Here is a 26,013-nt window from a genome sequence, read left to right as displayed (position 1 = left end):
TTTCCTTACGGTGCACAGGAAAAAATACGGGAAAAGGATTTGCATTGTACTTATTTAGAGTGCTGAGTAAGCGGGCAAGCCCTATCTTGCATCAGACGACTGCTGCCGCTAAAATGCAGATTTCAGGTTTAGTCGCAGTCACTGCCTAACATTCAAAAATGCGTGTCGCAGGCCTTTTTCCACTTCACCCCTCCCTCCTTCCCCAGCCTGCACGCCGGGCACAAACGTCTTGACGCATCCTCGCTGACGAGATGCTCCCTCCATTTTGTCCTCAGTCTCCTTCAAGCTAAAGGAGCGGCGCTATTTTAAAGCAACTCCCGGATGAAACCAAAGCAAGAGAGGAGGGGAAGTGGGCGCGAGACCACACTCTGCTGGAGACCGGGGCTGGGTGGAGCTGCTAGGGCCGCCCAGGGCTCGTCCCGGGGCGGGAGGACAAAGGACATCAAGGGGACGCAGGCCGCACGCCAGGACGGGCCGACTTCCGGGCCGTGGGCTTGGGGGGGTGGGGGGTTCCCGTTCGCAGGACAAAGCGGCGGCGGCGCGCACGGCTCCTCCGCGCGGCCCCGCCCGCCCCCGCCGCACGCGCCCGGCGTCCAAGCACGCGAGCGAGAGCACGCGCGCGGACGACGGTTAGAAATGGCGGTTGGAGACGGAGGAGGGGCAAAGGCGGGAAAAGGCGCAGCCTCGAGTGCCAAGAGCGCGGGTGCATGGTTGCTTCCCTAGCCCTCCTTCGCCTCTTCTCCAAGCCTTCAACCTGGGGAAAGCCCCGGTGAAGACATGATCTGTTCAACTGAACAAAGGAAATGGCGGCCGCACCCGAGGTAGCCGGCAAAGCCGGTGTTGCCGCCTAGGAGACTGGGAAACGTTCCCTAAAATGGCGGACAGCGAGGACGCAGGCGCGGGGCGGGGCGGGGCGGGGCGGGCGTCCGCCCACGGCGGCCGACGGCGGCCGTCGGCGGCGGGGCGGGGCAGCGGCGCTGACAGTCCCCATGGCGGCTGCGCCGGAACCCGGGGAACCCGGGAAGGGGAAGGTAATTCGGGGAAGACGGGCGAGGGGCGGCGGGGTACGCGGCGGGCGTGGGGGCGAGTGGGGTACGGGCGGGCGGCGGGTGAGGACACAGTCTCTGAAGCTGGGAGACCCTGGATAAGAGCACATGTCATTAGCGTCTCTGCAGTCGCACAGCCCGTTTTTATCGTGACACGATTCAGGTGACCCAAACCAGGAGGATGAGGGGACCGATACAGATAACTTACTGCAGGCCCTAAGACTCGTCCCTGTGGAAAGAAAATTTTGCTGAGAGGCGCCTCATATTGTAATTGGCTAATAAAGAGTGATTTTAAACTTTAACATTTAAAATTTAACATGGAGGAATGGGCAAATGCTGAGAAATGAAAACTTTGCTATATTCTAGTGAATTTATATCCAGAGCAGGAGGATCATATGAAAAGATTTGCGATTTTTTTCCCGTTAACTAGTTTTCAGTCAACCACGTGGAGTTTGCATTATTATATGCAACCAACAGCTTCGCTGGCTGGCATTCGTGTCCTGCTTTGCCATCTCAGCCCATCATCCACAGTTGTCTTTGTGGGCTACCCTGTAAAATGGATCATTTTACATCTGCTTAAAACTCAGCCGTAGCAGCCCATTGCTTTCAGGTTAAATTCGAATTCCTCGATCTGTGATGTAATGGAGTGGGTTACCATGCCCTCCTCCCAGGGATGGAACCCGAGTCTCAGGTCGCCTGCATTGGCAGGCGGGTTCTTTACCACCAGTGCCACCTGGGAAGCGTATAAAACTCCTCAGCCAACTCTTTAACTGTTCAGTCTCTGTGATTCTTCTCATGCTTTCCTCTCCAAGTGTATTAAAGCTCAACAGGGCTATCTCTGGCAAGGGCTTCCTGACTCCCCAAAGGTAGCTGAGGTGCTTCTGTCCTCATCTCCCTGACACCTTGTACATAGCTGTTATCATTACAGCATTATACTGGAAGTTAATTTATGTCTTGTCTTCCTTAAGAGCAGGAATCCAATTTTTATATCCTCAATGCAGATTAGGTGCTCATAAAAAATACGCAGAAAGAAAACTCTATACATCGAAAACCAGAGATTATGGAAGACCTACTCTGCCACACTGCACCAAATCTGTAGATCTAGGAGATCTGCTCAGCTTGAAAATTTTGTTTGCTTCTTCAGTTTTCTTGCTGCTCTGGGGAATTTTCCATCTAAATTTGCCCTAGATGGGACACTTCCCTCCAGCTTCCAGTGCGGGGTTCGTGGGGTGTGGGGTGCAGTTCCTGATTGGGGAGCTAAGATCCCACATGTGACGTAGCTCAACCAAAAAATAAAATTTTAAAAATAAATTTGGCGTAGATCAATGGTTATGAACAAACGTTGGATAAATTGCTTCCATATTATCAGTTTGTCTTGGTGCCTTTTCTGTTTTTCGTGTCTCACATGCCATTTGGAATATGCTTTAGTAGAACAAAAGGTACTCTTATTTGACACTTGAGTACTTCAAGAGGCATCTAACTTCAAACACAAAATTCTAGACGGCTTTGTGAAGACACCTGGATCTTCAATGGGCCTTTTTATTCCTTGTATATGATTGTTCACCTTTGATAGGAGGTAACTGCTGTCATTTTAGGTTCATGATGGTGGTTTAATCCATTGAAAATAAAATTCAATGAAAGAAAAAATTTTTAACCTTGTATTTTAAGCCAAACATGTTCCAAAGTCAAATGATCATCTGTGCTACATGTGCAGAGATGTAAAGTATGATGCATTTAGCAAAATGGCTCTTTTATCAGACCTCAGTGGTGCCCTTTCAGTGGAGGGTAGGGGATGTCTTGTTGAACTGCGTTAAAAGCAGGGTAGGTTTGTAAGTGAAGAGGAACACATATTGTTAACTGAGTTTTGCAGTAAAGAGCAGAAAAATGGAATAGTGGCTTGGGGGAACAGGGTGCTGAGAGGGTAATTTGTATATTTCTAGACTGGAGATTATTAAATAGAGGAAAAACAAATAATGCAATTAAAGTAAGGGATAACCATTAGAAGCAAAGTCCTTAAGAGTAATCAGCTGCACAGTGAGGACTAGTTTTAAATAGTAGGGCCAGCTCCTCCTTGGAAATAAAAAGCAAACGAGCACTGATGGAGCAGATACATTTAACAGTGGAAAATGCAGCAGCTTTAATTTGACTTATTCTCTATAAATCATTAAATTGGCATTCTGGTTTAGACATTTCTTCTTGAGCTTTCCTACTTCCATCAAGGTATGCTGGTAAAGCTGCCCTTTTAAATCTAACCTTAAAATATTAGTTTACCCTAAAATATAATCTCTTTATATATCTAAAGGCTTTAACTTGTTAATAGCAGGTGAACCTTACGTTTGCAGACTACTTAGGACTTCCCTGGTGGCTCAGACGGTAAAGCATCTGCCAACAATGTGGGAGACCCAGGTTCGATCCCTGGGTTGGGAAGATCCTCTGGAGAAGGAAATGGCATGGACGGAGAAGCATGGTAGGCTACAGTCCATGGGGTTGTAAAGAGTCAGACATGACTGACTTCACTAAGAAAAGAGGAATGCTAAATGCCTTGAACATTACAAGTAGAACTACTTCAAAAGGACTTCAGGCTTAGATTCCTTCCATTTCTGAGACTCACAGTTCAGATACTATCATATATTGTCTAAACTCAAGGCTTTTATTACAGTATTCTGTATTTGCTTTTAAGCCATCACTAGTCTAACTTTCAGATTTATCAGGAGGCTGTGACAATTCTCTTACTAGAAAAGGGGGAAAAAAATCTTAGTATATCCTTAGCCAGTTTTGAGTCCGGGTGGCACTAGTGGTAAAGAACCCGCCTGCAGGTAGACCTAAGAAAATTCCCTGGAGAGCACGGGACCCCACCCAACTCTGGTATTCTTGCCTGGAGAATCCCATGGAGAAGTCTGGCAAACTGCGGTCCATAGGATCCCAGACTGAAGTGATTAAGCACACACACTGATCTAGTTATGTCCTGTTAATCCTTATATGTGAACTCTGAAAGGGTTAAATGCTCCAATGAAAATGACAGGCTTTCAGGGTTAGACTGACTTCCACTCTGCCACCCACTTATGAGGCTTCTACTTAAACCCTGAGCTTGTTTCAGAAATGTCACAAAGGCTAAGAGAACTAAAAACAAGGAATAAAGAGCTTGGTACCAATAACCCCTTAGCACCTCTAAATTTTAAGATTGTTTAAATAGACCAGCACTGGCTTCTCAACCTTGGTGCTACTGACATCGACCAAGGCAGTTTTTGTTGCAGGTGATACATGTTTAGCAGGACCATCCTTGGCATCTGAAACCATATATTGGTTTTAGAAGGTAACACTTAACAAGATGTTTATCTTTCAAAGCTGGATTATTCTACAATTTGCAATTTCAAAAATTTACTTAAGTTTAGCAGGACCATCCTTGGCATCTGAAACCATATATTGGTTTTAGAAGGTAACACTTAACAAGATGTTTATCTTTCAAAGCTGGATTATTCTACAATTTGCAATTTCAAAAATTTACTTAAGTCTCCAAAGCAGTGTTTCTCCCAATCTGGTGGTTTGGGGGGGGGATGTGCTCAGTTTCCTAAACATAAATGCCCATGAGTCAGAGTTGAAGGGTGGGACTCGAAAATCTCTAAAAAGGCTCAGGAAGTTACCTAGTTGACTTAAATAGCACCCTTTCAGATGTCCAGCAAGTTTACACACCTGGCAAAGAACTGTACTTGATCATTTTATCCAAGTGCCCCCCCCCCCACACCAAAAGCTGGGGTTACACTAGAACTCCGTAATGGAGGAGAATCCAAATGAAAAGGTCCAGATGCCTTGAAAGAGCTTGTGCTGTCTTGGTGGGATAAGCAGTGTCTGGCATGCTGTGGCCAACACTTAATGGTTCCTTTCATTCTCTGCTTAAATGGGAGAGCCATCTTAACATTCTCCCATGATAGAAGCTGCTGGTCTCACTTCCAAGAGCTGACATTAAAAACCACCACCCCCAATCTCAGTCTTTCTAGCACCCTTTTCCCACCCAGGGCAATGGCCTACCTTCAGAACAGTTCACACCCTCCCCTCTGGGCCCATAAATGCCACTGGGCTCTTGACCTGAAGGTAAGGAACAATCTTCTTTTTGTTGCTAAATTAAATGAAAAGTTAAATCCCAACCTCTTGTTGGGATTTGTACTGAAGAGCCTGCCAGCCACTGGGGTCCACCAACTTTAAGAAGCACCTGCTACATTCAAACGTGTTGTGGCAGGGGACAGGCAGAGACGAAAGAAAAAAACAGTTTTCTGAGTATATAACTTTTGCTTTATTAGAAACCAAGTCACATTGTCTTTTCTGCAGAAACTTTAGCCAAAGCAAACACAGTCAATATACCTTTATGTTTCAACCTTGAATCTAACTTGCCCTTCACTGTCCTTTCCCTATTTCTTCCAATCCAGTCTTCTTTTTCCCTTATAGTGTATTACCATCTAGGTATCATCTCATTCCTAAGAATGGGCAAGTGACTTGCTTTTTAAAAGTTACATTACTGAAAAAAAATTTTCCCCCAAATGAATAGAGTGCTGCAGCAAAACATTAAGTGTGACTTTAAAAAATGTCTGCCCCCCCCCCCCAACCCCAAGGTACACAGTGAGAATGACAAGACATCAGGTTGAAAATGTCACTCTTAAAGTGGCAGGATTTTTCAAAGAGGGAGAACAAATCCATAAATCCAATGCAGACTGTATGAAGAATTTAAAAACCATTTTAGACTTGAAATTATCACCTTGAAATTATCACCTTCATTACAGACTGCAGGCCAAATAAACAAATATATCCTACAGGTTACAGAAGTTAGTGGCAGAGCTGAGACTAAAATCCAACCCTCTTAGATTTCCACTTTTTTTCATCACATCTAGATGTGGTTACTATGTACTTCAACAAAGAAATCAAGTGCAACTTCGTATCATAGGCAAGGAAACAGACAAGGGACTTGTCAAAATATTTATTGTTATAAACAAAACGGAAATGCTGTTACTACTTAACACAGATAAAATCTGCAGTCATCCTTAAAGGAATTTAAAACAGTATACTAAATATTCTAAGTAACACGGTTAGAACAATTTCACTTTCCCATCTGTTTCTCAAATTGTAATTATGCTGCCTTTTACCTTCAGTGATAGCCAAATCCCCAAGAGATTCCAGAGAGCGATTCAAAGAGCTCATGAAATAATGTATGCCCCTATCTCCAAACCAGCTGATTAACAAATTATGGCATAAGCATGATCCCATATCTCTTCAGGTTTAATTTACTACTTAGTACTTTGTGGTCAAATTCTCAAGGTTTCCATTTTAGATTCATTCATATTAGATATCAAAGCAGGATGGTTTGTTTTTAATCTTTGCCAAACCACTCTGAAGTAAAATATTCTTTAACTCAATGTAATTTTTAATTTTTCCTAGCCCTTTAAACTCCTAGGAATTTTAGATGTTGAAAACATTCCCTGTGCACGGGATTCGGTATTATATGGCTCATTAGGATCTGTTGTGGCTGGCCTTGGACATTTTTTGTTAACTAGTGAGTATATCTGTTTTTCTTCATGTATAAAAAACATTTCTCTATGTGTTTACAGTTTTGTTCTAGATGAAGTATCACAGTCACGATTATAGTGTTTATGATTCCTTTCGACAGGCAGAATTAGAAGATCATGTGACGTTGGAGTAGGAGGATTTATCGTGGTGACTTTAGGATGCTGGTATGAGTGTTAAGTATTCAAGAAGATTTTAACAGGTTAATCTAATTCCAAAGCACATGCTATACTCAGCAATCTCCCACTGGGAGATTCCCACCCTTACTGAAGATTATCTTACAAAATGATATTGCTGGACTGCCTTTAATCTTTTAGATATCTACATATACACATGTGTTTTGTGTCATTTGTCAAATGAACAGATGAATGTGACATCAGACACTGCATTAATGCCACGTCAGGGTTTATACTTCATTTAGGAAGGCCTCAATCTTTTATCCTAATGCTCACTTCATCCCTGCCTATGGTATATACCACTGACAGTCATCTGTAAGCTTTTAAAAATTTCAAATTAGTTCCCATAGGTATGTTATATTGGTAATTTATTCACGTTCTCCTTACTAGGTTCCACTGTAGGTATAATTATGCAAAGCTAAGAATCCAGGAAAGACTTGCCAGAGAAGGAATTAAAAACAAGATTTTATATGAAAGTACCCACCTTGATCCTGCAAGAAAACAAACCAACGGCGGTAGCAGCAGCAGCTGAGCAGTCTTGAGCATAGAAAACCCAGACACAAGTCACTCATTGTGAACAAAGCTGAGATGAACTACAGAGAACATTTTATGTACCCTAAGATGGCTTTCAATCAAGTAAATGTGTAAAAGTATGTGTAAGCTGCCGTCTTTTTTACACGTGTCAGTATTTACAAACTTATTCTGGCCCTGTATCTACTGTCAGTATAGCATGATGGACTCACTTCAAATAATCCTTGTGTTTAACTTGCTTAGAAAGTGTTTCCTTATAGTAAGGAGAGAGTACACCTGATGTCTCAAGAAATAAAATCTCAGTTGGATGTTAAAACTTGCCTTAAAAATAGAAGTCCCAACTGTATTCCTGTACCCTGTTAAAAATGAAGGGACACTTTCTGGTCTTTAAAGTCAGTGCTGTTATATCAGACTTAAAACTAATGGATCATCCCTTTCCAATTGTTACTTTTAAAATGTACCCATTGCTTGACTGTATTCTCCCATTTTAACAGGTGAGTTATCTCTCAGAAAGGAAATGTGATTTTTAGCTGCTCTAAATATTTCTTGAAGTATGCAGGGTTTTTATTTTTAAGTAGAATTTAAACTTGTACATGGCATGCACAAAAATATCTTCTGAAACTTGTGTGGTGCAAAGGAAAAAGAATTGCAAAATTAAACATGTTGTTGTTCCATTATGTAAAGACATTTATAATAATAAATTGGCTGCCATTAAAAAAAAACACCCAACACCCAACTAAGCCCAAAGCATTCACTCATTCATTCATCCATTTTTGGTTTTAGTAAATACCAACATTAAAACACAGGCTTAGAGGCCTTCCTGGTTAAGGAATGAACACTGGTAGACAGAATTACAGCATTATTTTTACGGGCCTATTGATTATCATGGTTAACTAGAGGAAGGAAGAGATGTCTTGAGACTTACGTCATGCCTCTTTTTAGGAGGTAGGGCTTGCTCCAGTTCACTTCATGAGAAAGGTACCATTTTCCCTCCTGTGCCCACCTTCTTCCGGCTTAGGGTACACAAGTGTTTATGGTTTATCAAGTGCCATCCGGATCATGAGTGACACTGTCAAGCATGTACACAAAATCTGGGATCCCCAACCCCAGGATCAACACTGGTTGATGGCCTGTTAGGAACTGGGCCACACAGCAGAAGGTGAACAGTTGACTTCCACGAAACCAGTCCCTGGTGCCAAAAAAGTTGGGGACCACTGTTCTGATCTTTATTGATCTTAATTATCTGGCCACCACCACAGGGAGAACCTTGGACACTGACTGGAGAACTAAGTTTCGCAAGATCACCTGCCTCCTGTTACTGGCGTAAATCAAAGCTCAGTGCAGTCTACATTATTCAAATTGACCTGAATAACTATGTCAACAATTCATGATGTGACAGCCATTTGTTCTAAAGGGCAGGGTAGGTGGGAAACTGATGAGAACTGATCATATTTTAATAACATGTAACATATAAAATCAGGCCAATGGATTAAGTAACTAAACCCCTTCCAGCTCTAGCACACTATTATTAAATCTTACCCCAAGTTAAGAGAAAAATCTCTCGGCTGGCAAAAATTTCCAAGGCTTTCACCAGTAACAAGGTTAGTTCATTTTCACAGAAGACTGCACAAACTGGAGACCTGGATAAAAACACAGGTTTAAATGCTTACTTGGATTACTTATGTCATTTCATAAATTTACAGTATTAGCACGTTTTCTTCTTGAACTATTAGGATGATACAAAATCAATTATTGGATCATGTAACACGCTCTAGGCCCATATCACACATTGCTACTAGATACTTTGAATAGGGCCTCCAAGTTGATCCTGACACTTCCACTTCTGGTTCCTGCAGTCCAATCTTCTACTCACCATCCAACTTCAAGCTGGTAAATCCTGCCAATCCTATTGCCAGTGTGCCTCTGGCTCACCATGAACTCACCTCTGCTCACTTCTTCATTTCACTTAAGAGTGCCCTTGTCCTATTTCCTCTCTGTGACATCCTATTGCTCACCAACTTCTACAATTAGGTTCATCATCTCATGTAGGCTCTCATATTAGTTTGTTTCATCTGTTACACCCACAGTGGTAGACACTTGCACTGGTCACTGAGTATAGCTAAGAACCCTGTCAATTTTTATCTTTACATTCCCATAGTGTCTGGCATAAAGCAGTTGTCAGTTGAATTATTAAACATTCACTAATCCCTCTCATCCAGAAGCTTACATGCTTTTCACACTTAAGCTGAAAGAGTAACCTACCTTCCAGGCCCATATGAAGGCTTCAGCTGCACTGCTTCATTATTCCATTAAATCCGATTTTTCACACTACGTGATATAGCAGTAGGTACCAGCTAAATAGCTGATTAAAATAGAATTGTCGTCATTAGTAGGTTTAAAACTTTTCGTGGCTCATCTATCATACCTACTATCTTTAAAGTGCTTTTTGCAGTCCCCCTCTTCCCCCACCCCTCCTTTTTCCTTGTTTTACCTTTCAATAAAAGAACCTCAGGGTTTTTAAAATTAACTGGCTTTTCTCTGGACTTGTGATTTATATTGAGCAAGTTTGCCAACAAATTTGACTATCCCTAGTACCATTATTTGCAAGCATCTCTCCAGGCTACGTACCTCTACTCCATCGCTGGTTTCCCTTTGCTTCACTTTTATAATGCGAGGAGGTCTATATAATAAATTCAGGATTCCTGTTTATGCACACTTTTCAGCAAAATGCTAGGTATCAAATAGGGTTTGAATCCTTCTATTCCTAGGTAAAAATCTGGTGGATGGGGATTAAGGCACCCCTTAAGTCATGTAAGGTACATGACTGTGGGAAAGCAGAATACCTTAATGAGGAAAGTAGAAAAAGTACAATGATTGTTTTAATTGTAGTTTTTAATGGTCCTCTAGAATAAAATCTCTTTTGGAAGCATCTTAAAAATACGGTCCATTGGTCATCAAATCAGGTCAGTGCTATCTTCTACCACCCAAATACTGTTATCTTTCACAGGGTATTTTTGTGTGTGTGCATTAAGTTCAATACATAAATTTTCTCTGAAAAGAGACGCTTTAGGGACAAATTACACAGTATTTTTCAAAGTATTACATTTCAATGTTTATAATGTAGGTGCTACTGATCAGTGTTGCAAACATTTTATGAGTCTTTTCGACCACTGCATTCGCCTTTTTCTAGAGATTATAGACTTTGCAAGTATTTATATATCTTGAGAAAACTACCACTGACTGTATTATACAGTCAAAGATTTCTGTTGTTCACTAATGTTCACATGGGCAGTTATCTGTTCCACCTTTTTTCTAAGAATAACTTCCAGAGTTCTGTAAGTTAGTCAACACCTATTTTACGGCCCACCCTTAGGATATTCAAATCAACACAAACTGGTTTCCTACAGGGTGAATGTTCATTAAAATGTCTTCCTCCTTAGGCCCCGAGGACAAGTCATGTGAAATGAAACGTGTTTTACTATCTAAATTCTAAGCTTCCTTTAAAAACATTTTCCTAGTTTTTGTTTTTTTTCTCCAATTAAAGGAAGGGTTGTGAATTTTACCTTTTACTCTGTCTGCTCTTCAAAAGCCATTAAGAGATTGACAGAATAAAACTGTATTTGAGGAAATCCTCATCTTTTTATTTCCCCTCGGTATAGCACCCAAGTCCTCTCATCTCACCAAAACACATTATTCTGAAGTATGTAGTGAGGGAAATTTCTTCCTAGTTTCATACATGCTTCTGAACTAGCATAATCAAAGTCCTTGTCTTAGATTTCAATTCCTGATTTAATGGACTTTTGATATAAATGTACATCACTTCATTATCCAAAAGATGGTTTTCCAAGTTTTTTAAGCTGCTTATTTGTGCATTTACCATAGCTGCAGGATTGTGGGAACCCAAGGACATAGGCATTCTAGATTTCTTTGCATTAGAATACTCTTAAGTATTTAAACTACAAGTAGAGTGTTGAAACATACAAAACATTAAACAGAAGGAATCTGAACCATGAGAATGAGATAATCTCAAAAGGACTTGGCTCTATTTGCATGTACTGCCTCTAATCTCTACAAGAGGACCACCAACTAACATTCTACTAAATATGCTTCGCATTTCAGGTATACAAAGGAGCTGTTAGAAGTTTTTTTTCCTTCTAATTTTAGACAGATCTACCCACCTAGTTACTAATTTCTCCCTTTCCCATCTTTTTAAGAGTTCTAGTTAAGGTGAGACCCTGAAAGCCCAATATAACAAGTGTTAAACGTACAAGCAGCAATTAATTTGGAATACCTATTGGAATCACTGGAACACATTTACTTGGGCCCTTTTACTCTTCCACACAGCACATTCACATGGACAGACTAAGGAAAAGGAGATGAAACTTAAATCAGCACATTATCGTTTGCTTTATTTTTCAAAAAAAAAAAAAAAAACACCAAAAAACAGTAAGTTGGAATCTTCTGTTTTTCTTGACCATGACTCTCCCATCTCCCTTAACTAAAAGGGTACCTTAATAACAGCTAAGGTAAAAGATTATCCTGTCATTCAAGTAAGCTTCAACTGTTCTATGTATGCCTGAACACTTTTGAAGATTTCATGCCATGCAAGCTGTCTACAGTGCCTGTATCTCAAAGTTCTTGATTGCTTTTATCTTTAAAAGATTTTTCAGCTAATACTAATTTGTGGCAATGCTTCTCAAGTGCTTGGCAAGTGTAAAATATTTTACTAGCCAAAACTAATTTTTACTTCCTTAAGATCATGTAATGGGAGTATCAGAGGACTGGCAGGAAGAACATGCAACAAGCAGTTAGGTGTTTATAGGTTCCAAACTCAATGCTAGCCTTCCAAGCCTGTCGTCCCTACAGTGTCCACTTGTGCAGATCCCCAAGGTGAACTGAACATTCGCAGTAATAACTGCTGTGCCACTGGTGCAGCACTGATTTTAACTCAAGCATTTAAGGAACTGAACCTGAACCTTTCCATATCCATCTGCCTGGACTGTTATGCTATCACTTTCAACTGTTTCTCATACCAACGAATCCCATTTTATTTAAAAGCAAAACCCCTTTCCTTGTCAAGATCCAAGTTTATGTTGATTCCTAGTGTAAGGAGAAAAAAATTACAATATTCGTAACTAGAACTGACTACATTAAGTACATGATTAAGTTCCTGTCCCAATCACTCATCTAACCCGAGATTACAGATGTCCTGGCCTAACAGTTACCTACATGTACTCCCGTAATATTGGGCCCCCAATTACAAGGGAAACCCCCACCTGTCTACATGTCAAACAGTACTTTTTCAGCTTCTCAGTGGACAGCACATTCTCAGCCTGATCACACCATGTACAGGTGTTACCTTTTTGAGTATTCTAGGTTAACCTTTTGAGTAATATTTCTACCTATTTTCAGTTTACTATTTCTCATGGACTTCATTCCTTGGGCAAACTAAACAGTAACCTATCACCTGAATCTCTGATTGGCTAGGATGTGAAAGTATATATATGTACGTATGTATATACTCTCACTTAAGTGTTTATCTTAGTTAGCCATTACCCTCCTACCTAAAGCTATTTTCTGAGGTCCACCTATTTCCATGGTTCAAAGTCACTACTGTGACCACCAAGATTAGCAGAATTTAAAAATTAGGTTATTACCTGTTCAAATGTATAAGCTTGTAATTGAAAATTAATGTTAAGGTCATGGCTTTTAATTTTTTGTATTGCAACACACTCAAGGACACACACTACAACCAACCAGTCCAGTAGGTCATTTCCAAATTAATTCTTAAGTATTTACTTTTTTATTATCAAGGTTAATAAGGACTAGTTAAGATAAATGTCACTTCAACAGTAGTTAGGGGAACAATGTATTTTTATTGTCTTGTAATCATGTACATGTAGTACGATTAATAGTACTAAGTTAAAAATTGGGCATTAGAACACCCCAAATAAAACTCTAGGCACTAAACTGGCTACATCTATTACCTGCATGTTTGAGTATAGGAGTTGGGGGCTGATGGCCAAAAAGTCACATCTCAAAATGATACAAGGAAAAGGCTCTCCACTATCACAAAATTATTGCACTCTCAACTATTTTAAGGCAACTAATGATTTTAAGAGACTGAAGTTTACATGAGTAGTAAATCCCAACCTTTAAGAGATCTGAAGCAGCTGCTAAGCTTCTTAAAGCACTAATGGTTGCTTAAAACTCATGTGTAAGAAAGTTACAATACATAAACTAAGCATTGCAACTTACTGCCAGGTCATTATCATACATCCTTACTTTCATTAAGTATTACTAAAATGTTAAAATCTAAACCCATTTTTGAGCTCCAGAGCCCCAGAAATATGAACAAGTTTAGATTCAAACATCTTAAGAATTTTAGAAAAATGGCTTCAGAAGAATCGGGTTCCTTCCAAAATGAGTCTTCTGGGTGGTTGAAAAGTGGATGACTTTTCTGTCCTACAGACTCCACTTTTTTTTAAAAAGAGACATTTTAAGTTATATGTAATTATGAAAACTGAAATGTTTTGTGTGTCAAATACCAAAAACTTCAGCTTGGACTACCAAGATACAAGTTTATACCTTCCTTAATTTCTCCTTAATATATTTATCCTGATTTTGGCTTTCAAAACATCAGAAACACGCTTCCAGATCTACAATCTTCCTATGTAAAAGGTGTTTGCACCACTGCCTTAAATACTATCAAAATATTGTTTGTGCAATGGAACCTGTTAAAAAACAATCCTAGGATAAAAAGCCTGTTCATATATTAAGTTCATAGGAAATCATGTCAATTCAACTCCCACACCTGAGGCATATGCGGCACACAATCTTTCCATGAATGTAAATTCCTCAAGAGTTGAAAAATACTGAGTCATCTTTTCCTGAAAAAAATTGTTTTTAAGCTTAATACCTGTTGCTAGCATTTAAAACTAGTTTCATTTCTTATTTTCAGACAGGATCCTAAGGCAAATGAGAGCTTGTTTTCTACATTTAACGTAGCTTGTCACTTCAGTGTCAAACTGGTTGGACTCAGCCTTCATCCTAAGATCTCACCTTGCTGTTTGTGTATTAGGGCCACAAGTCAAGTCTCAGGCTCTTCAGAGCTGGAGCTCTCCACCCAAGGCCAGGTATGAGCAACAAGATGTAACCGACCAACAGAGATAACTTTTTGCAGTTTCAACTTTTATCATTTCTATCTTTATGCTGTTTTTGTACAAATAACCAATCTAATCCAATTCTTGTCTCAGGATGATTGTAAGTATAATCAACTATATACAGAAGTTTCTAGTGACAGCATCTCTTAAACAACAGTCTCACAGGTGAGACTTTTCTAAGACAAGTGAGTTTTCTAAGGTGTAGTTGGGACATTTGTTCAGAAATTTATCCAGTTTTGCTTGCCATAGAGGGGATATAGGCAAGGGGAGAGGTACAGTAAACCAAGTTTTTTGTTTATTGATCTTGTTCTGCCAAACTTGGCATCAACTTTTTCTCTTGCTTGCTATATGGTGCACTCCCTCCTAATTTCTTATATATTCTCCAGATTTGTTTCATTTTATACAAATGAAGACAGTAATAGTTAACAGTAATTCTGACCTTGAAAATGCTTCTTAAAACCTAACATTTTCTATCAACAGTCTTATCTCTTTCCCAAATTTTCTGTGCTACACAGGCACAACAAGCCTACAGAATTGTCCCCTGGCCATCACTTTCCCATTGCAATGATTAGAGTAGCAAAATACACAATTTTGAACTAGAAAGTATATCCAACGTTTTTCAATAGTACTTAAAACATTTAGGACACCTAAACACTGATTAGCAACAAAGCTTACTTTTTCCCCCTGGACAAGTCTATGCAATCCTAGTAATACTGATGCATCCTGAAAAGTAGGCTCATGCAGATAGTTGCAATTGCTAAAAAGACAAAAGCCCTTGAGGCACTATCTTATACTGTTAAGTATTCCTATGGTAAGTGTGTTATAACCAAAACATTCTCAACGGAACCTACACCATCATCTGAAACTCAACTCCAGCTCATCTTTCAGCAAGAAAATTTCTGACGTTAAAAATCTGACTTAAAATGGCTAAAACAAAAATCTAGGCAGTCAGAAAAATAAACAAACCTATACTTACCAGAAGAAACCTGTAACACCAATGAAACACTAAACTGATGTCAAGTTTTAGTTCTACAGTTTGACTCCTGATTCCTCACCTTAAGTGAGGGTCCTTTAGAAGATTAAGTGTTCTGTGCAAACCCAATAAAATTACAATTAGGGGATCTAATGTTATCACATAACTACAGTTAAGTTAGCAGTGTTGTGTAGTATTGACTGGCTTGCATGATGGCTTCTAAAAGCATCTGTTCCCAGAGTTTCATGTATTATATAGATGTAAATATAATTATCAGTTGAGGACAGCCATTAGCATTTTCTAAAGATGGTAAACTGAGTGTTAACTTCTCCCAGCCAGTACCTTTTCCCCTCATTAAATGTTTAAAGTCATCTGGGGGGAGGGGAAGGGAAGAGTTCAACTTCATAATTTTAAGTCAATTGTCAATATACATTTAAGTTTTTAAAACCTAAATGTTCCAAGTGCAGAGTAAAGAATAAGCTGTCCAGAAAGCACACACTTAAATTTTCTCCTCTTGGGAGTTTCATAAAGGGATTTTGAACCTTGATGGCGAGAATCCCAAAACAAGAGTAAAATGAATTCTTTTTATTGCAAACAAACGTCTAAATTAATTTCTCCACCCACTTTCTTTAGAAAGAAAAAGAAATCAGCAGGCTAAGGAGATACCCATTCAAGAACTGACATGATTAAAAATTAAGATATAAATGGGTGACTCACAATTTCATTAGCTTACAAAGATGGTGGAGTTAACTACTACAAGCACACTAGTTATACAGTATTTTGTGGGAGAAGGGCATACAGACATAGCTAACTTCATATAGATCCCATTAGACAACTGGATTTACAACAAGTTTTTTTAATAAGAAATGGGCAAAGCCAGCTTTCTTTTCAGAATCAAAATGCAGAACAAATGGAAAAATTATGGTACTTAAACCTTCACAAGTTTGAGCCTCCACAAATAATGCAACCAAGTTTTACATTTTTTAACAGCCCTTCTACATACACTCCATCTTCTCTATCTTAGTTCCAAATTTTATCTTCATTCCCAAATATGCCAATTCCATTGTTACTTAAAAAGAAAGAGCCTTCCCAGTTACTGTCAAAAACTACTATTTAGCTTACCCCTCCACTACTCAGCAAACTACAGAGAGGATGGAGTGTAATATGAGCAGTACAGAGTCTTATGCAATTCATGAGGACCACTAAGTCCTTACATGAATCTGGTTGCTAACATTTCTATTATATTGTGACAATGACTCCCGACTGTTATCTCTGTGAGAAATGGGGGGGAGTAAATTCTTAATAAAAGACACCAGGTACAAAGCAACATTTTACTTTTGTTGTGATAAAAAAAAAAGTCACATTTTACAGATAAAATGTAGAACCCTGAAATACTGACACATTCTCTTATCGTGCACAATGCTGAGGTTCTCTTACGATTCACTTTAAAACTGCAATTAAAAATGTACAAAAAAGAAAAGAAAAAAAAAAAAATCAACCCACAAAGCTTCTAAAAAAGGAACCCGCAGGCACTTCCTCTTGTGGAATGTTTAAAAAGTTAGCCTACTAAAGAAAACAGTCGACTTCTTGTGAAGGTTTTGGAGAAATATGTATCAGTTCGTTTTATTTGGGTATTCAATAATATCCTTGGTGATAATGCTGACTCCATGGCTTCTGACCCCAGAATTGCTGTAAGAGAAAATTTTTTTTTTAAAGAAAAAACATCAATAAGCCACTCAAATTGCTTTTAGGAAATGACAATCTAATTCAGAGTAATTGCTGGAAACAAATTTATACCTGTCATTCTTCTGATTTATCAAGCCAGATTTAGTTAGTATTAACATCCCATTATCAATACACATTACAAAAGGAAACACATTACAACTTCAGTTAGTTTATACAATTAAGGCTATCAGTAAAAAAAAAAAAGCCATATAAATTAAATATTACTTTATTAAAAAATATTAAGTTACAGCAAACTCCAACCTATCTCGCCTTCAAAAGATAGTATACAGCTACAACTGCAATACAACTCACAGCTTGCCCTGTAATACTTATTTATAAACACTTTGATCCCTGGACAAGATCTTTTTTCAAGATTGATTCTTATGAACTCAAAATACAATTAAATGTACATAAAAGCACATAAGGAATTACTTACACCCTGCTGCCACTGGTTGTAGCCCTGAGATTGATTTTTGTAGCCACGATTGTTTCCTCGTCCTCTGAAGTTCTACAGAAAAGAAAAAAAATCTTTAAAGAACTCAGAACACAAGTTGTTAGGTTTATCCAAGGGGCAGGGGGAAAAGAGGTGACACAGCTGCAGAAATGGATGGATGGGCAGTCAGCCATGAACCTGAGCACTCTGCTGGGTTTCCTTTCAGGTGATTAACTTATTCACTATGAGACATCACACCTGACTTGCTCCTAATAACAGTTAATGCACCTAAAAGTTAACATTAATGAATTTTATCCATTTTACCGTAATTATGCATATACACTGTATTCTTAACTCTTAACTGAGGCTGCCCATCATATTTAACCTTTTACACTATATTATATAGAAAATCAGCATCTGCAAAGATCGTAAATGGTTACCTGGTTGTAGTTCCCTCTGTTAGGCATTCCCCCTCTGTTGTAGTTCCCTCTGTTTGAGTAGCCGCCACGGCTGGGAAAGACAGGGCCGCGAGGGTACGGATAGCCAATGCCACCACTGCCGCCGCCACCGCCTCCTCTCTGCGGCATACTGCCCCTCCTGTTATATCCACCTCGATTCCCAGGAGCTAGAAAACAAGAAACGTTTCATTTAATAGTGTGTTGCTACCTTCTTTACATGAGACTTAGGGTTCTTTTGGACCATTCCTTCATTTTAGGAGAAAAATGTTTAACCATTCAACATAACCTAGATATGCTTACCAAGACAGCTAAGATAATGCACATCAAAAGCTTCCCATGTTAAATTCAGCTAAGTAATATACAGACCCAAACTAGAAGGGTACATTTGTTTCAACCTTGGACCAAATAATACTCAAAATTAACTTGCCTCCTCCTCTGAAATTTCCACCACGCATATTGAATCCACCACGTCCTCTATGGCCACCACCTCTGTTAAACTGGTTCTTGCCACTCTTATTTTTATTGCTCTTCTTTGAGCCTGTGTTCTGTTTCTTTTCCGGTGGAAGAGCCTTTTTGCTTTCTTCCTTATATTGCTCCAAAAGTTTCTGGGCCTCTTCCTTCTGAAGTTCAACATAGGTTATTTCATCAAAGCACTCAGCTACTTCTGGCAGAGTAAAGTTTCCTGCAAAACATAAAATCATATTAACCTACAAACCCACTACATACACGTTCACAACCCTAAAGCCTGTAACTCTCAATCAGCTGTTAATTTTTGCAAAACACACAACACCTAGTCATATTTTAATTACATTTTCTTACAAACACAAGTTAAATATATATGTTCATTTACAGTTAATTTAACTCTTGAAACAGTTATTACTGACAAAGTTAACAGATACAAATCACTGGATATTTAACATAATAGAACTTCATGCCTTTCATTTTGAGAACTGCATGTTCTGGTAGGTCTTTTCCCTCTACTTCTGCTTTCTTCTGTGTTCTTTGCTTATAGTCTTCATCTTTTGGGCAAACTACAACAGCTTTTCGTTGGAAGCCTGCAAAGAGGCACATTTTTCTTCTCTGGGCAGCAGCAGACACATTTGTCTTTCAGAAAAAGAAAAAAAAAAAAGTTTAAAACCCCAAACATTAATTCTACTATTATCAGTTTTTTCAACTTCAAACTTACAGCTTACCTGATCCAAAATGAAATTTCGCTTCTTACGGGCAGCAATCTCAATAAACTTTCCAAGACACTGTGGAGCTCTCTGCAACAGCGTGTTCAGTTTTCCAGTATCTGCCATTTGCTTCTTAAAACCTGCCACCTTTTTTTAAATTGAAAAAAAATTTAAACATTGCCTTTCCTCAATGCTACAAGAAAGGACATTTTATCCTGTAACACCACCCAATGCCAATCAGCTCGTCGTTATCTACTGGATAATTGAGTTAAAAAACTTCTACAGAAAATGGACTCTAGTCACTGGAAGGAAAGCAATTTACCTTACAGGTAAAGCACCTACTTACATAAACATTTAACTGCCCAAACTCCTCTCTCTAAAATACTAAACAAAATGGATAAAAAACAAAAATATTACCTAGAATACCTTCTAGCTGAAATCAAGCCCATTTTACTTACCATCATTTTATCCATTATGGTGTTTGTTCCAAGAATGTTGTATTTACCAGGATTTTCTGCTGCATGTTTAGTAACCCAGGTAGTTTTTCCAGCTCCTGGCAAGCCAATCATCATAACCACCTACAATGGAAAGAATTCTTTAAATAATTTTTTTTAAATACACAAAAGCCCAGATTACACATTTGAACTTCCACAGCCTTTTAATGGGAACAAGTACAGCAGTAAATTAAACAGAACTTTAGCCAAGCTTCAAAAAAAATTTCTTTCCAGTGACTTACTTCACAATCTTTCTTCTCTTCAGGCCCCTTTGGTCCTCTAACTCGATCCTCCAAGGGGACATTCTGGATAAAAGTATAGTCTTCAGGTATTGGAAAATATGGCTTTTCCTTCTGACCAAAATTAAATTCAACTGCACAGTTGTGGCACAGAACATGTGGGAAGAGTGGTCGTCCAGCAAGAACTTCCTTACTGATTTTGAAGGCAATGCCAAGATCTTGTCCATTCTTTGCATAAGAGAGTTCTACTTCATCACTTTCAAAGTTCTGTTAATCGGAGAGAAAAATTAATGGGTTTTAATCTGCTTCTTGTAACACTTCTTAAAAAAAAAACAAAAAAACCTAGGAGTACAGCAGGTTATATGTTTAAATAGCTTGGTGTGAACAATTAAAGCACCTATGTCCACAAACATAAATTAATACTACCCAAAAAGACTAGATTTTTGGATCAACTTCATATTAAGTTTTCAGTCAAAATGAATCAGTAATTGAAAGTTGATATTGATATAACTTTAAAATAATCCTATCTAATAACTTTCCATTTACATAGAAATTTAGCTATGACTTACAGCAAAACACGTAATCACATCATTTTCATCAAACTTCTCTCCATAATCTTCAGTCTCACAGTTGCATGTTTTTATTCCTTTTAAAGAATAGCCATAAGAAAATTCTTCTTCACCTAAGAAAATTATTAACTTAAATTAAATAGAGTCTCCAAAACAAACTGACCCATTATTTTTTTAAGATATAGGGTTCAAGAGTATACTATGCTGACTTTATATTAAATAAAAAAAAGCTAAGTGGTTATTTAACTAGTTGACAAATTGCATGACATGGTAACATTCTATTTGAACCATCAGCCATAAACCAAGTAACTATAAAGAAAAAAAAGCTACAATTTAGCCTGTGCTCATGTTACTATTATTCATCTCTAAAAAACAGGCAAAAAGTTTAGAATGCCTGCTAACTGCTGAAATCAAACCCTAAATACTCACGAGTACCAAGATACTCAAATGGAAACTTTACCAAGCAACATTCCACTTGTGGTTAGTGACCACCCAATCCGAACTTCATGTATATCAATATCTTTCGTATATAAATGCCTCACCGGGATCTTCTCTGTAACCTGAAAGTCAAAGATAAACTGTGAGCCAAGGAAAATAAACCCCTCAATCAATCCTGGTTTATTTCATTTGGGCAATGGGCTAATTCTTCTTCAGCTACTAAGTACAGACCACACCAATTTTACACTCCCCCCAACATTTACAAGAATTTCAAAAACTAAGGGCTTATAACTTGAAGCTGAAAATGTACTTGGTTGATTCACATTTAAAAGAAAATGTTGAAATTACATATTCTCAATACTCAAAACCAACTGAACTTTACTCTTTAACATGTTTTTCTCAGAACAAAAACTGGAGCCTAACCAAATTTTTTCAAACGTTTGGTGGGCCTTTCAAGTGCCTCATAAAAAATGAACACCCTAAATAAAAATTATGCTGGCTCTATCTATATGGCAACTTCTAATATAACAAACATCTTCAACTACTATAAAACATATAGTTAGTCCCTCTTGTAACCCACAAAAACTTGAAAAAAATACAAGTTCCACTGATATCTAATAACATCAGGCAAAAACCTCACAAAGCTTAAGAAAAAAACAACATCACAAAACTACTTTTACCTTCATCTCAAAACAGACTTTGCCTTTTGACACACCGTAAGATGCCCTTCCTCCAGCCCAAAGAAAAGCAAAACTCTCCATGGTAAGGGAAGAAGCACTGAGGCGATCTCTTGATATTTTAAAATGTAGATCACAATTATCTGCAATTATATCAAATGCTGTTATTATTTCTTTTGATATCCACTATAAACATCTGCCATGTAGACAAAGCTGTTATTAAATTTTCACGTATTTCTGAATGCTGCTTACTACATTTTTGCAGATGCTGTTCTAATTTTCAGTTTAAACCCCACTCCCACCAAGTCATTCTTGCCAAATTATGAACTGAAGTGTACACTACCTATGCAGCTAACAAATATCAAGGTTTAGTATATGTGTATTTTAAGTATATAAAATAATCAAGACAATGTGACATTTATACATACCTGCTCTGCTCTTTACCTTGATTTAGAGGCAAGCAGTAGAGGATAGCAGGAAATCAAAGTGAAGCATGCCAGACCAGGTAGAATTTACCAGTACCACAATAAAACTGAAGGGAGGCCATGACCAAGTATTTTAAAATAAAGAGTATGAGCTGTTGATTCTCACTTTACAGGGGTTCTAGATCTTAAACTCTTTGCTAAAACTTGTTAAGAAGGCAATCTCAGTCTATACAATATAAACCTGGTCATCAATGCTGTTATTACTACAGCATTTTAGGTCCCCTTTCCCCAGATTTGCCTGTTAATAAGAATGGAGGATTACACACTTTGGAGTAATCCAAATCCAAAACGACTTTAACCTAGCTACCTTTGGGTCACTGGCTCATTAGCATGCACCTTCTGAGTTCTCAGTGGAGGCAACACTAAATTAAGAAAGCTACTTTCCTAAGTTTTACTGGTGAGATGAAATTAAACCTACAGGCTGGAATTCCTTACATAACCTTTGCTCTTTACATTTCTGATAGAATGTTCAACAAATTATACTTGAACCCAATAATGCACTTAAATTAGTATCCCTTTTGTAACAGCATTATCTTCCTAAATCACTGCTTCATAGCTCACCAATTTTATGCAACTAAACATAAAACATTCATCTACTCTTCCATATGCAGTTCAAAAAAAAAAAAGACTCCACTACATTGACTCTATGTAAACAGTATGTAATAAAAGACTTACATTTACACTACCATACACATCTAAATAAAATATGTATTCCAAAACCGGAGAATCTAAGATTCAACTCCTTAGATCTACAGGACAGGACGACACCTTACCTCTAAGCAATTATTTCTACCCTTTTTTCTGTTTATCATAAAATTGTACTTTCTGATCAAAATACTAAACCAATGACTTTGTATGTGAGAAAAATGAGGAAATCTGACTGCCAAGGCCCTTTTAGAGGTTTGCAATACTTCCTCATACTCAATTGCAACCCAACTGGGTAAAGTAGCAGTATTTACAGCGCTGCCATTGATACCATTCGCTGCTGAAGAAAGCTAGTGGCCCAGTGATAGCCCACTGCTGCTGCCCCAGGTCTTTGGAAGAAACCAACTTAGGTTAAAGCAGCAGCTACTGAACTGGAATTGAGAACAAAAGAGCAGTTATTGAGAAAGTAATATTACAATCTTTTAGAATAGGGAAAATAGTGATGTGCTAATGGGGAAGTCATTAATAAATACTTAACTGGCCCAAATAGCTCACTTAACATAATTCCACCAATAAAAAAATGACAGTACTTTTATTGTAGACCCTAAAGGGACAAATTATAGGTAGTCTTACAAGTTTCCATTAGCTAGACAGTCAAATATTGGCATTCATTTCACATTCCTACAAATGAGAATTTTAAAATCATACCAAAAAATAATCAAATTGCTGGTGCCTCTAAAACTATCAATATAACTGCGAGACTAAATTAAGTGACCAGAATCTCAATAAAAGCCACCATCTTTCTAATTTTAAAAGAACCGTTCACACGCATTAAGTTTTCTAACATTTTGTAACCAAAAACCATATTTGATAACTGAGGGAGGAACGGGGAAGAAACAGCTTCACTTACAAGTATCAAGACAAACCACTGTGTCGTCGAAGTGTTCATCTTCTTCTTCAACAGGTGGCTGAGGAGATTTGGCTCTGAAAAGACAGAATTGTCTCCTGATACAACTTTCCCCACCAAAGAATAGTGAACAGGTGCCAAAACTAGGTTAGCATCCTCTACCTGCTATACTTGTTCTCTTCAATGTACTCAAAATAGCCACGGCCATGATCTTCTCGAGGTCTTTTAACACCTCTCTTTTTATCTCCGCCTTTCTGTTCTGTTTTGCCGTCTCCTACAACACATGACACCGCCGTATAAGATACCACGGCACGCCGCCACAACAAGCAGAAAATCCCTTTCTTGTTGGAGGTTCCCTAAAACTCGACTTGTACATTGTGATTTCAATCAACGACTCAATTGCCAATTCAAACAATCTGCTTGGAATCGGTTTGGACTCAGTGACGCAGTCTAAGTACATTACTAATTTTGCCAGTCCACTCGAATATTCCAGAAAGCTAATGAAAATTTGGCGCGGCCCAGGCCCGGAGCCCACGTGTACCCCAGAGAGTGTTCAGGAAAGGGGGAGGGGCCGAAGCGCCCCGCCCGCACTCCCCTCCCCCCACCCGGGCCCGCGCTCCCCGCGGCCGCATTGTACTGCTCGCCGCGGGCCCCGCCCGGCCCCGCCCCGCCCGCCGGAAGTGACGTCACGCCGAGCCCGGCGCGCCTTGCACAATACCGCGGCCCGGAGCCGCCACGGCGCGCCGCCGGGGCCCCGGGCCTCCCCTCCCCCCGAGACATGTGCCCGCACCGCGCGCACGCAGCGCGACGGCGCCTCCGCGGCTCCTCCCCCTCCAGCGGCAGCTGCAGCCTCCCCCCTCCCCACCCCGGCTCTCCAGCCACATAATGGAGGCGCCGCCACCGCCGTCACACACCGAGCCGAGGCCTCACGCCTAACCCGGGATTCCCCGCGCCCCTCCCGCCCCTCTCCAGCAGCCCCCGGGGGTGCTCCCTCCCGCGGCGGGTTTCCTCCCTCCCCCCTGCGGGGCTCCGGCAGGCCTGGGCACGGTCCCCACCCCGCGCGGGCCTCCCGCCGCGCGCAACCAACCACGCAGCACTCACCCGCCGCCGGAGCCCCGGGGCGACCGCCGCCTCCGCCGCCTTCCGCCTTCTTCTTACCTCCCGCCTGCTGCTGGCCCTGCCTCGCCCCGGGCGGCGCCACCGTCACCGCGAACAGCGACGTGGGGCCGCTGCTCTTCCCCGCGGCCTCCTTGGCGGCCCCGCGCTGCTGCTGGGGTTGTTGCTGCGGCGCCGCCGGCGGTTGAGGCTGCTGCTCCCCGTGCCCGTTCTCGTCGCCCGCGCCTTCTTCCTCTTCGCCGAGCTCATCCTCCCCTTCCTGGAAGCCCTGGTCGTCGCCGTTCTCGTCCTCCGAGGCGGCCTCTTCCTCCTCCATCGGGCCCGAGTCGGCCGCCCCCGCGGCGCCGTTCTCCTCCCCGAGCTCCATCTGGTCGCCATCCAAGGCGGCGATCCCTTCCTCCTCCTCCTCCTCTTCCTCCTCGTCGTCGTCGCCGCCAGCCGCGGCCTCCTGCTCGAGGCCTGCTCCCGAGCGCCCGGCGGAATCCCCGCCCAGGTCTAGGCTGCCGTTCCCGGGCTCCATGGCGGGGCGGCCCCCGGCCTCCTCGTCGTCCAGCGCGGCCTGGAGACGCTCCATGAGCTCGGCCTTGAGGCCCTTGTCGGACAGGCGCCGCTTCTTGAGCTCCTCCTTCAGCTCCGACACCTTCAGCTTTTTCACATTAACAGGCGAGGAACTCATGGTGAGGCCCCGATTCACCGCTAGGCGCTGGCTCAAACTCGGCTCCGCTCACTCGGCCACTGGCGGCGGCTGCGGCTGCTCCTCGGCCCGGGCGGCGGCTGCGGCTGCGGCTGGAGGTGGGTTCGTGCTGCAGAGCGGATCCGCCTGGTGTCGAACGGCGCCAATTCCTTTCACCGAGTTCGCGAGGGAGACGCGGAGACTCGCCTGGCGCGAGCGAGCACGCAACGTCCTCTCGCAGGGGCGGCACCGCGCACGTAATATAGCCGCCCCGCCTCTGCGCCGGCGGAGCGCCCGCGCTCGCCCCACCCCGCCCCGCCCGAGCGGCGGGCCGGGAGCGCGGCGCCGCGCACTGCGCTTCCAATTGGGGCCGAGCTAATGGAGGAGGTGGAAACCGCCTTCGGTTAAACCGACCCGCTGCAGCCTCTATTGGCCTTTCCAGCACTTTGGTGGCAATATTCGTTTATGTTCTTTGCCTTCCGGCCAGGAGGCTGCTTCGACCCAAATGCTTTCATCTTCAACTTGGTGTTTTCAGCTGGA

At 40.8% G+C, this 26,013-nt stretch overlaps 2 protein-coding genes across 3 annotated transcripts; one reads left to right on the top strand and one right to left on the bottom strand.

The window, feature by feature from the left end:
* The first annotated feature begins 939 nt into the window (after positions 1-939).
* On the top strand, positions 940-8,043 carry LOC113906483 (cytochrome c oxidase assembly protein COX20, mitochondrial). Its single transcript, XM_027564680.1, has 4 exons — positions 940-1,031; positions 6,471-6,585; positions 6,700-6,763; positions 7,163-8,043. The coding sequence occupies exons 1-4, from the start codon at positions 990-992 to the stop codon at positions 7,302-7,304; spliced, it is 363 nt and encodes a 120-aa protein (XP_027420481.1). The 5' UTR covers positions 940-989; the 3' UTR covers positions 7,305-8,043.
* A 7,960-nt stretch (positions 8,044-16,003) lies between these two features.
* On the bottom strand, positions 16,004-25,712 carry HNRNPU (heterogeneous nuclear ribonucleoprotein U). Of its 2 annotated transcripts, none has more exons than XM_027564678.1 (14): positions 24,786-25,712; positions 23,847-23,958; positions 23,688-23,761; positions 21,651-21,790; positions 20,993-21,092; positions 20,533-20,645; positions 19,967-20,230; positions 19,689-19,808; positions 19,249-19,377; positions 18,991-19,159; positions 18,483-18,737; positions 18,038-18,222; positions 17,601-17,672; positions 16,004-17,128 (listed from the first exon to the last, which is right to left on the bottom strand). In XM_027564678.1, exons 1-14 carry the CDS (start codon positions 25,474-25,476, stop codon positions 17,075-17,077), a joined length of 2,478 nt encoding a protein of 825 aa, XP_027420479.1. In that variant the 5' UTR covers positions 25,477-25,712; the 3' UTR covers positions 16,004-17,074. The 2 variants fall into 2 exon arrangements, with proteins under 2 accessions (XP_027420479.1, XP_027420480.1); XM_027564679.1 differs by having other exon boundaries at positions 24,843-25,709.
* Positions 25,713-26,013: the final 301 nt, after the last annotated feature.

The sequence above is a fragment of the Bos indicus x Bos taurus genome, chromosome 16, assembly GCF_003369695.1.
Source record: "Bos indicus x Bos taurus breed Angus x Brahman F1 hybrid chromosome 16, Bos_hybrid_MaternalHap_v2.0, whole genome shotgun sequence".
NCBI classification, from domain to species: Eukaryota; Metazoa; Chordata; class Mammalia; order Artiodactyla; family Bovidae; genus Bos; species Bos indicus x Bos taurus.
Note: the sequence above shows the minus strand (reverse complement) of the source record. Positions and strands in the feature narration are given on the sequence as shown.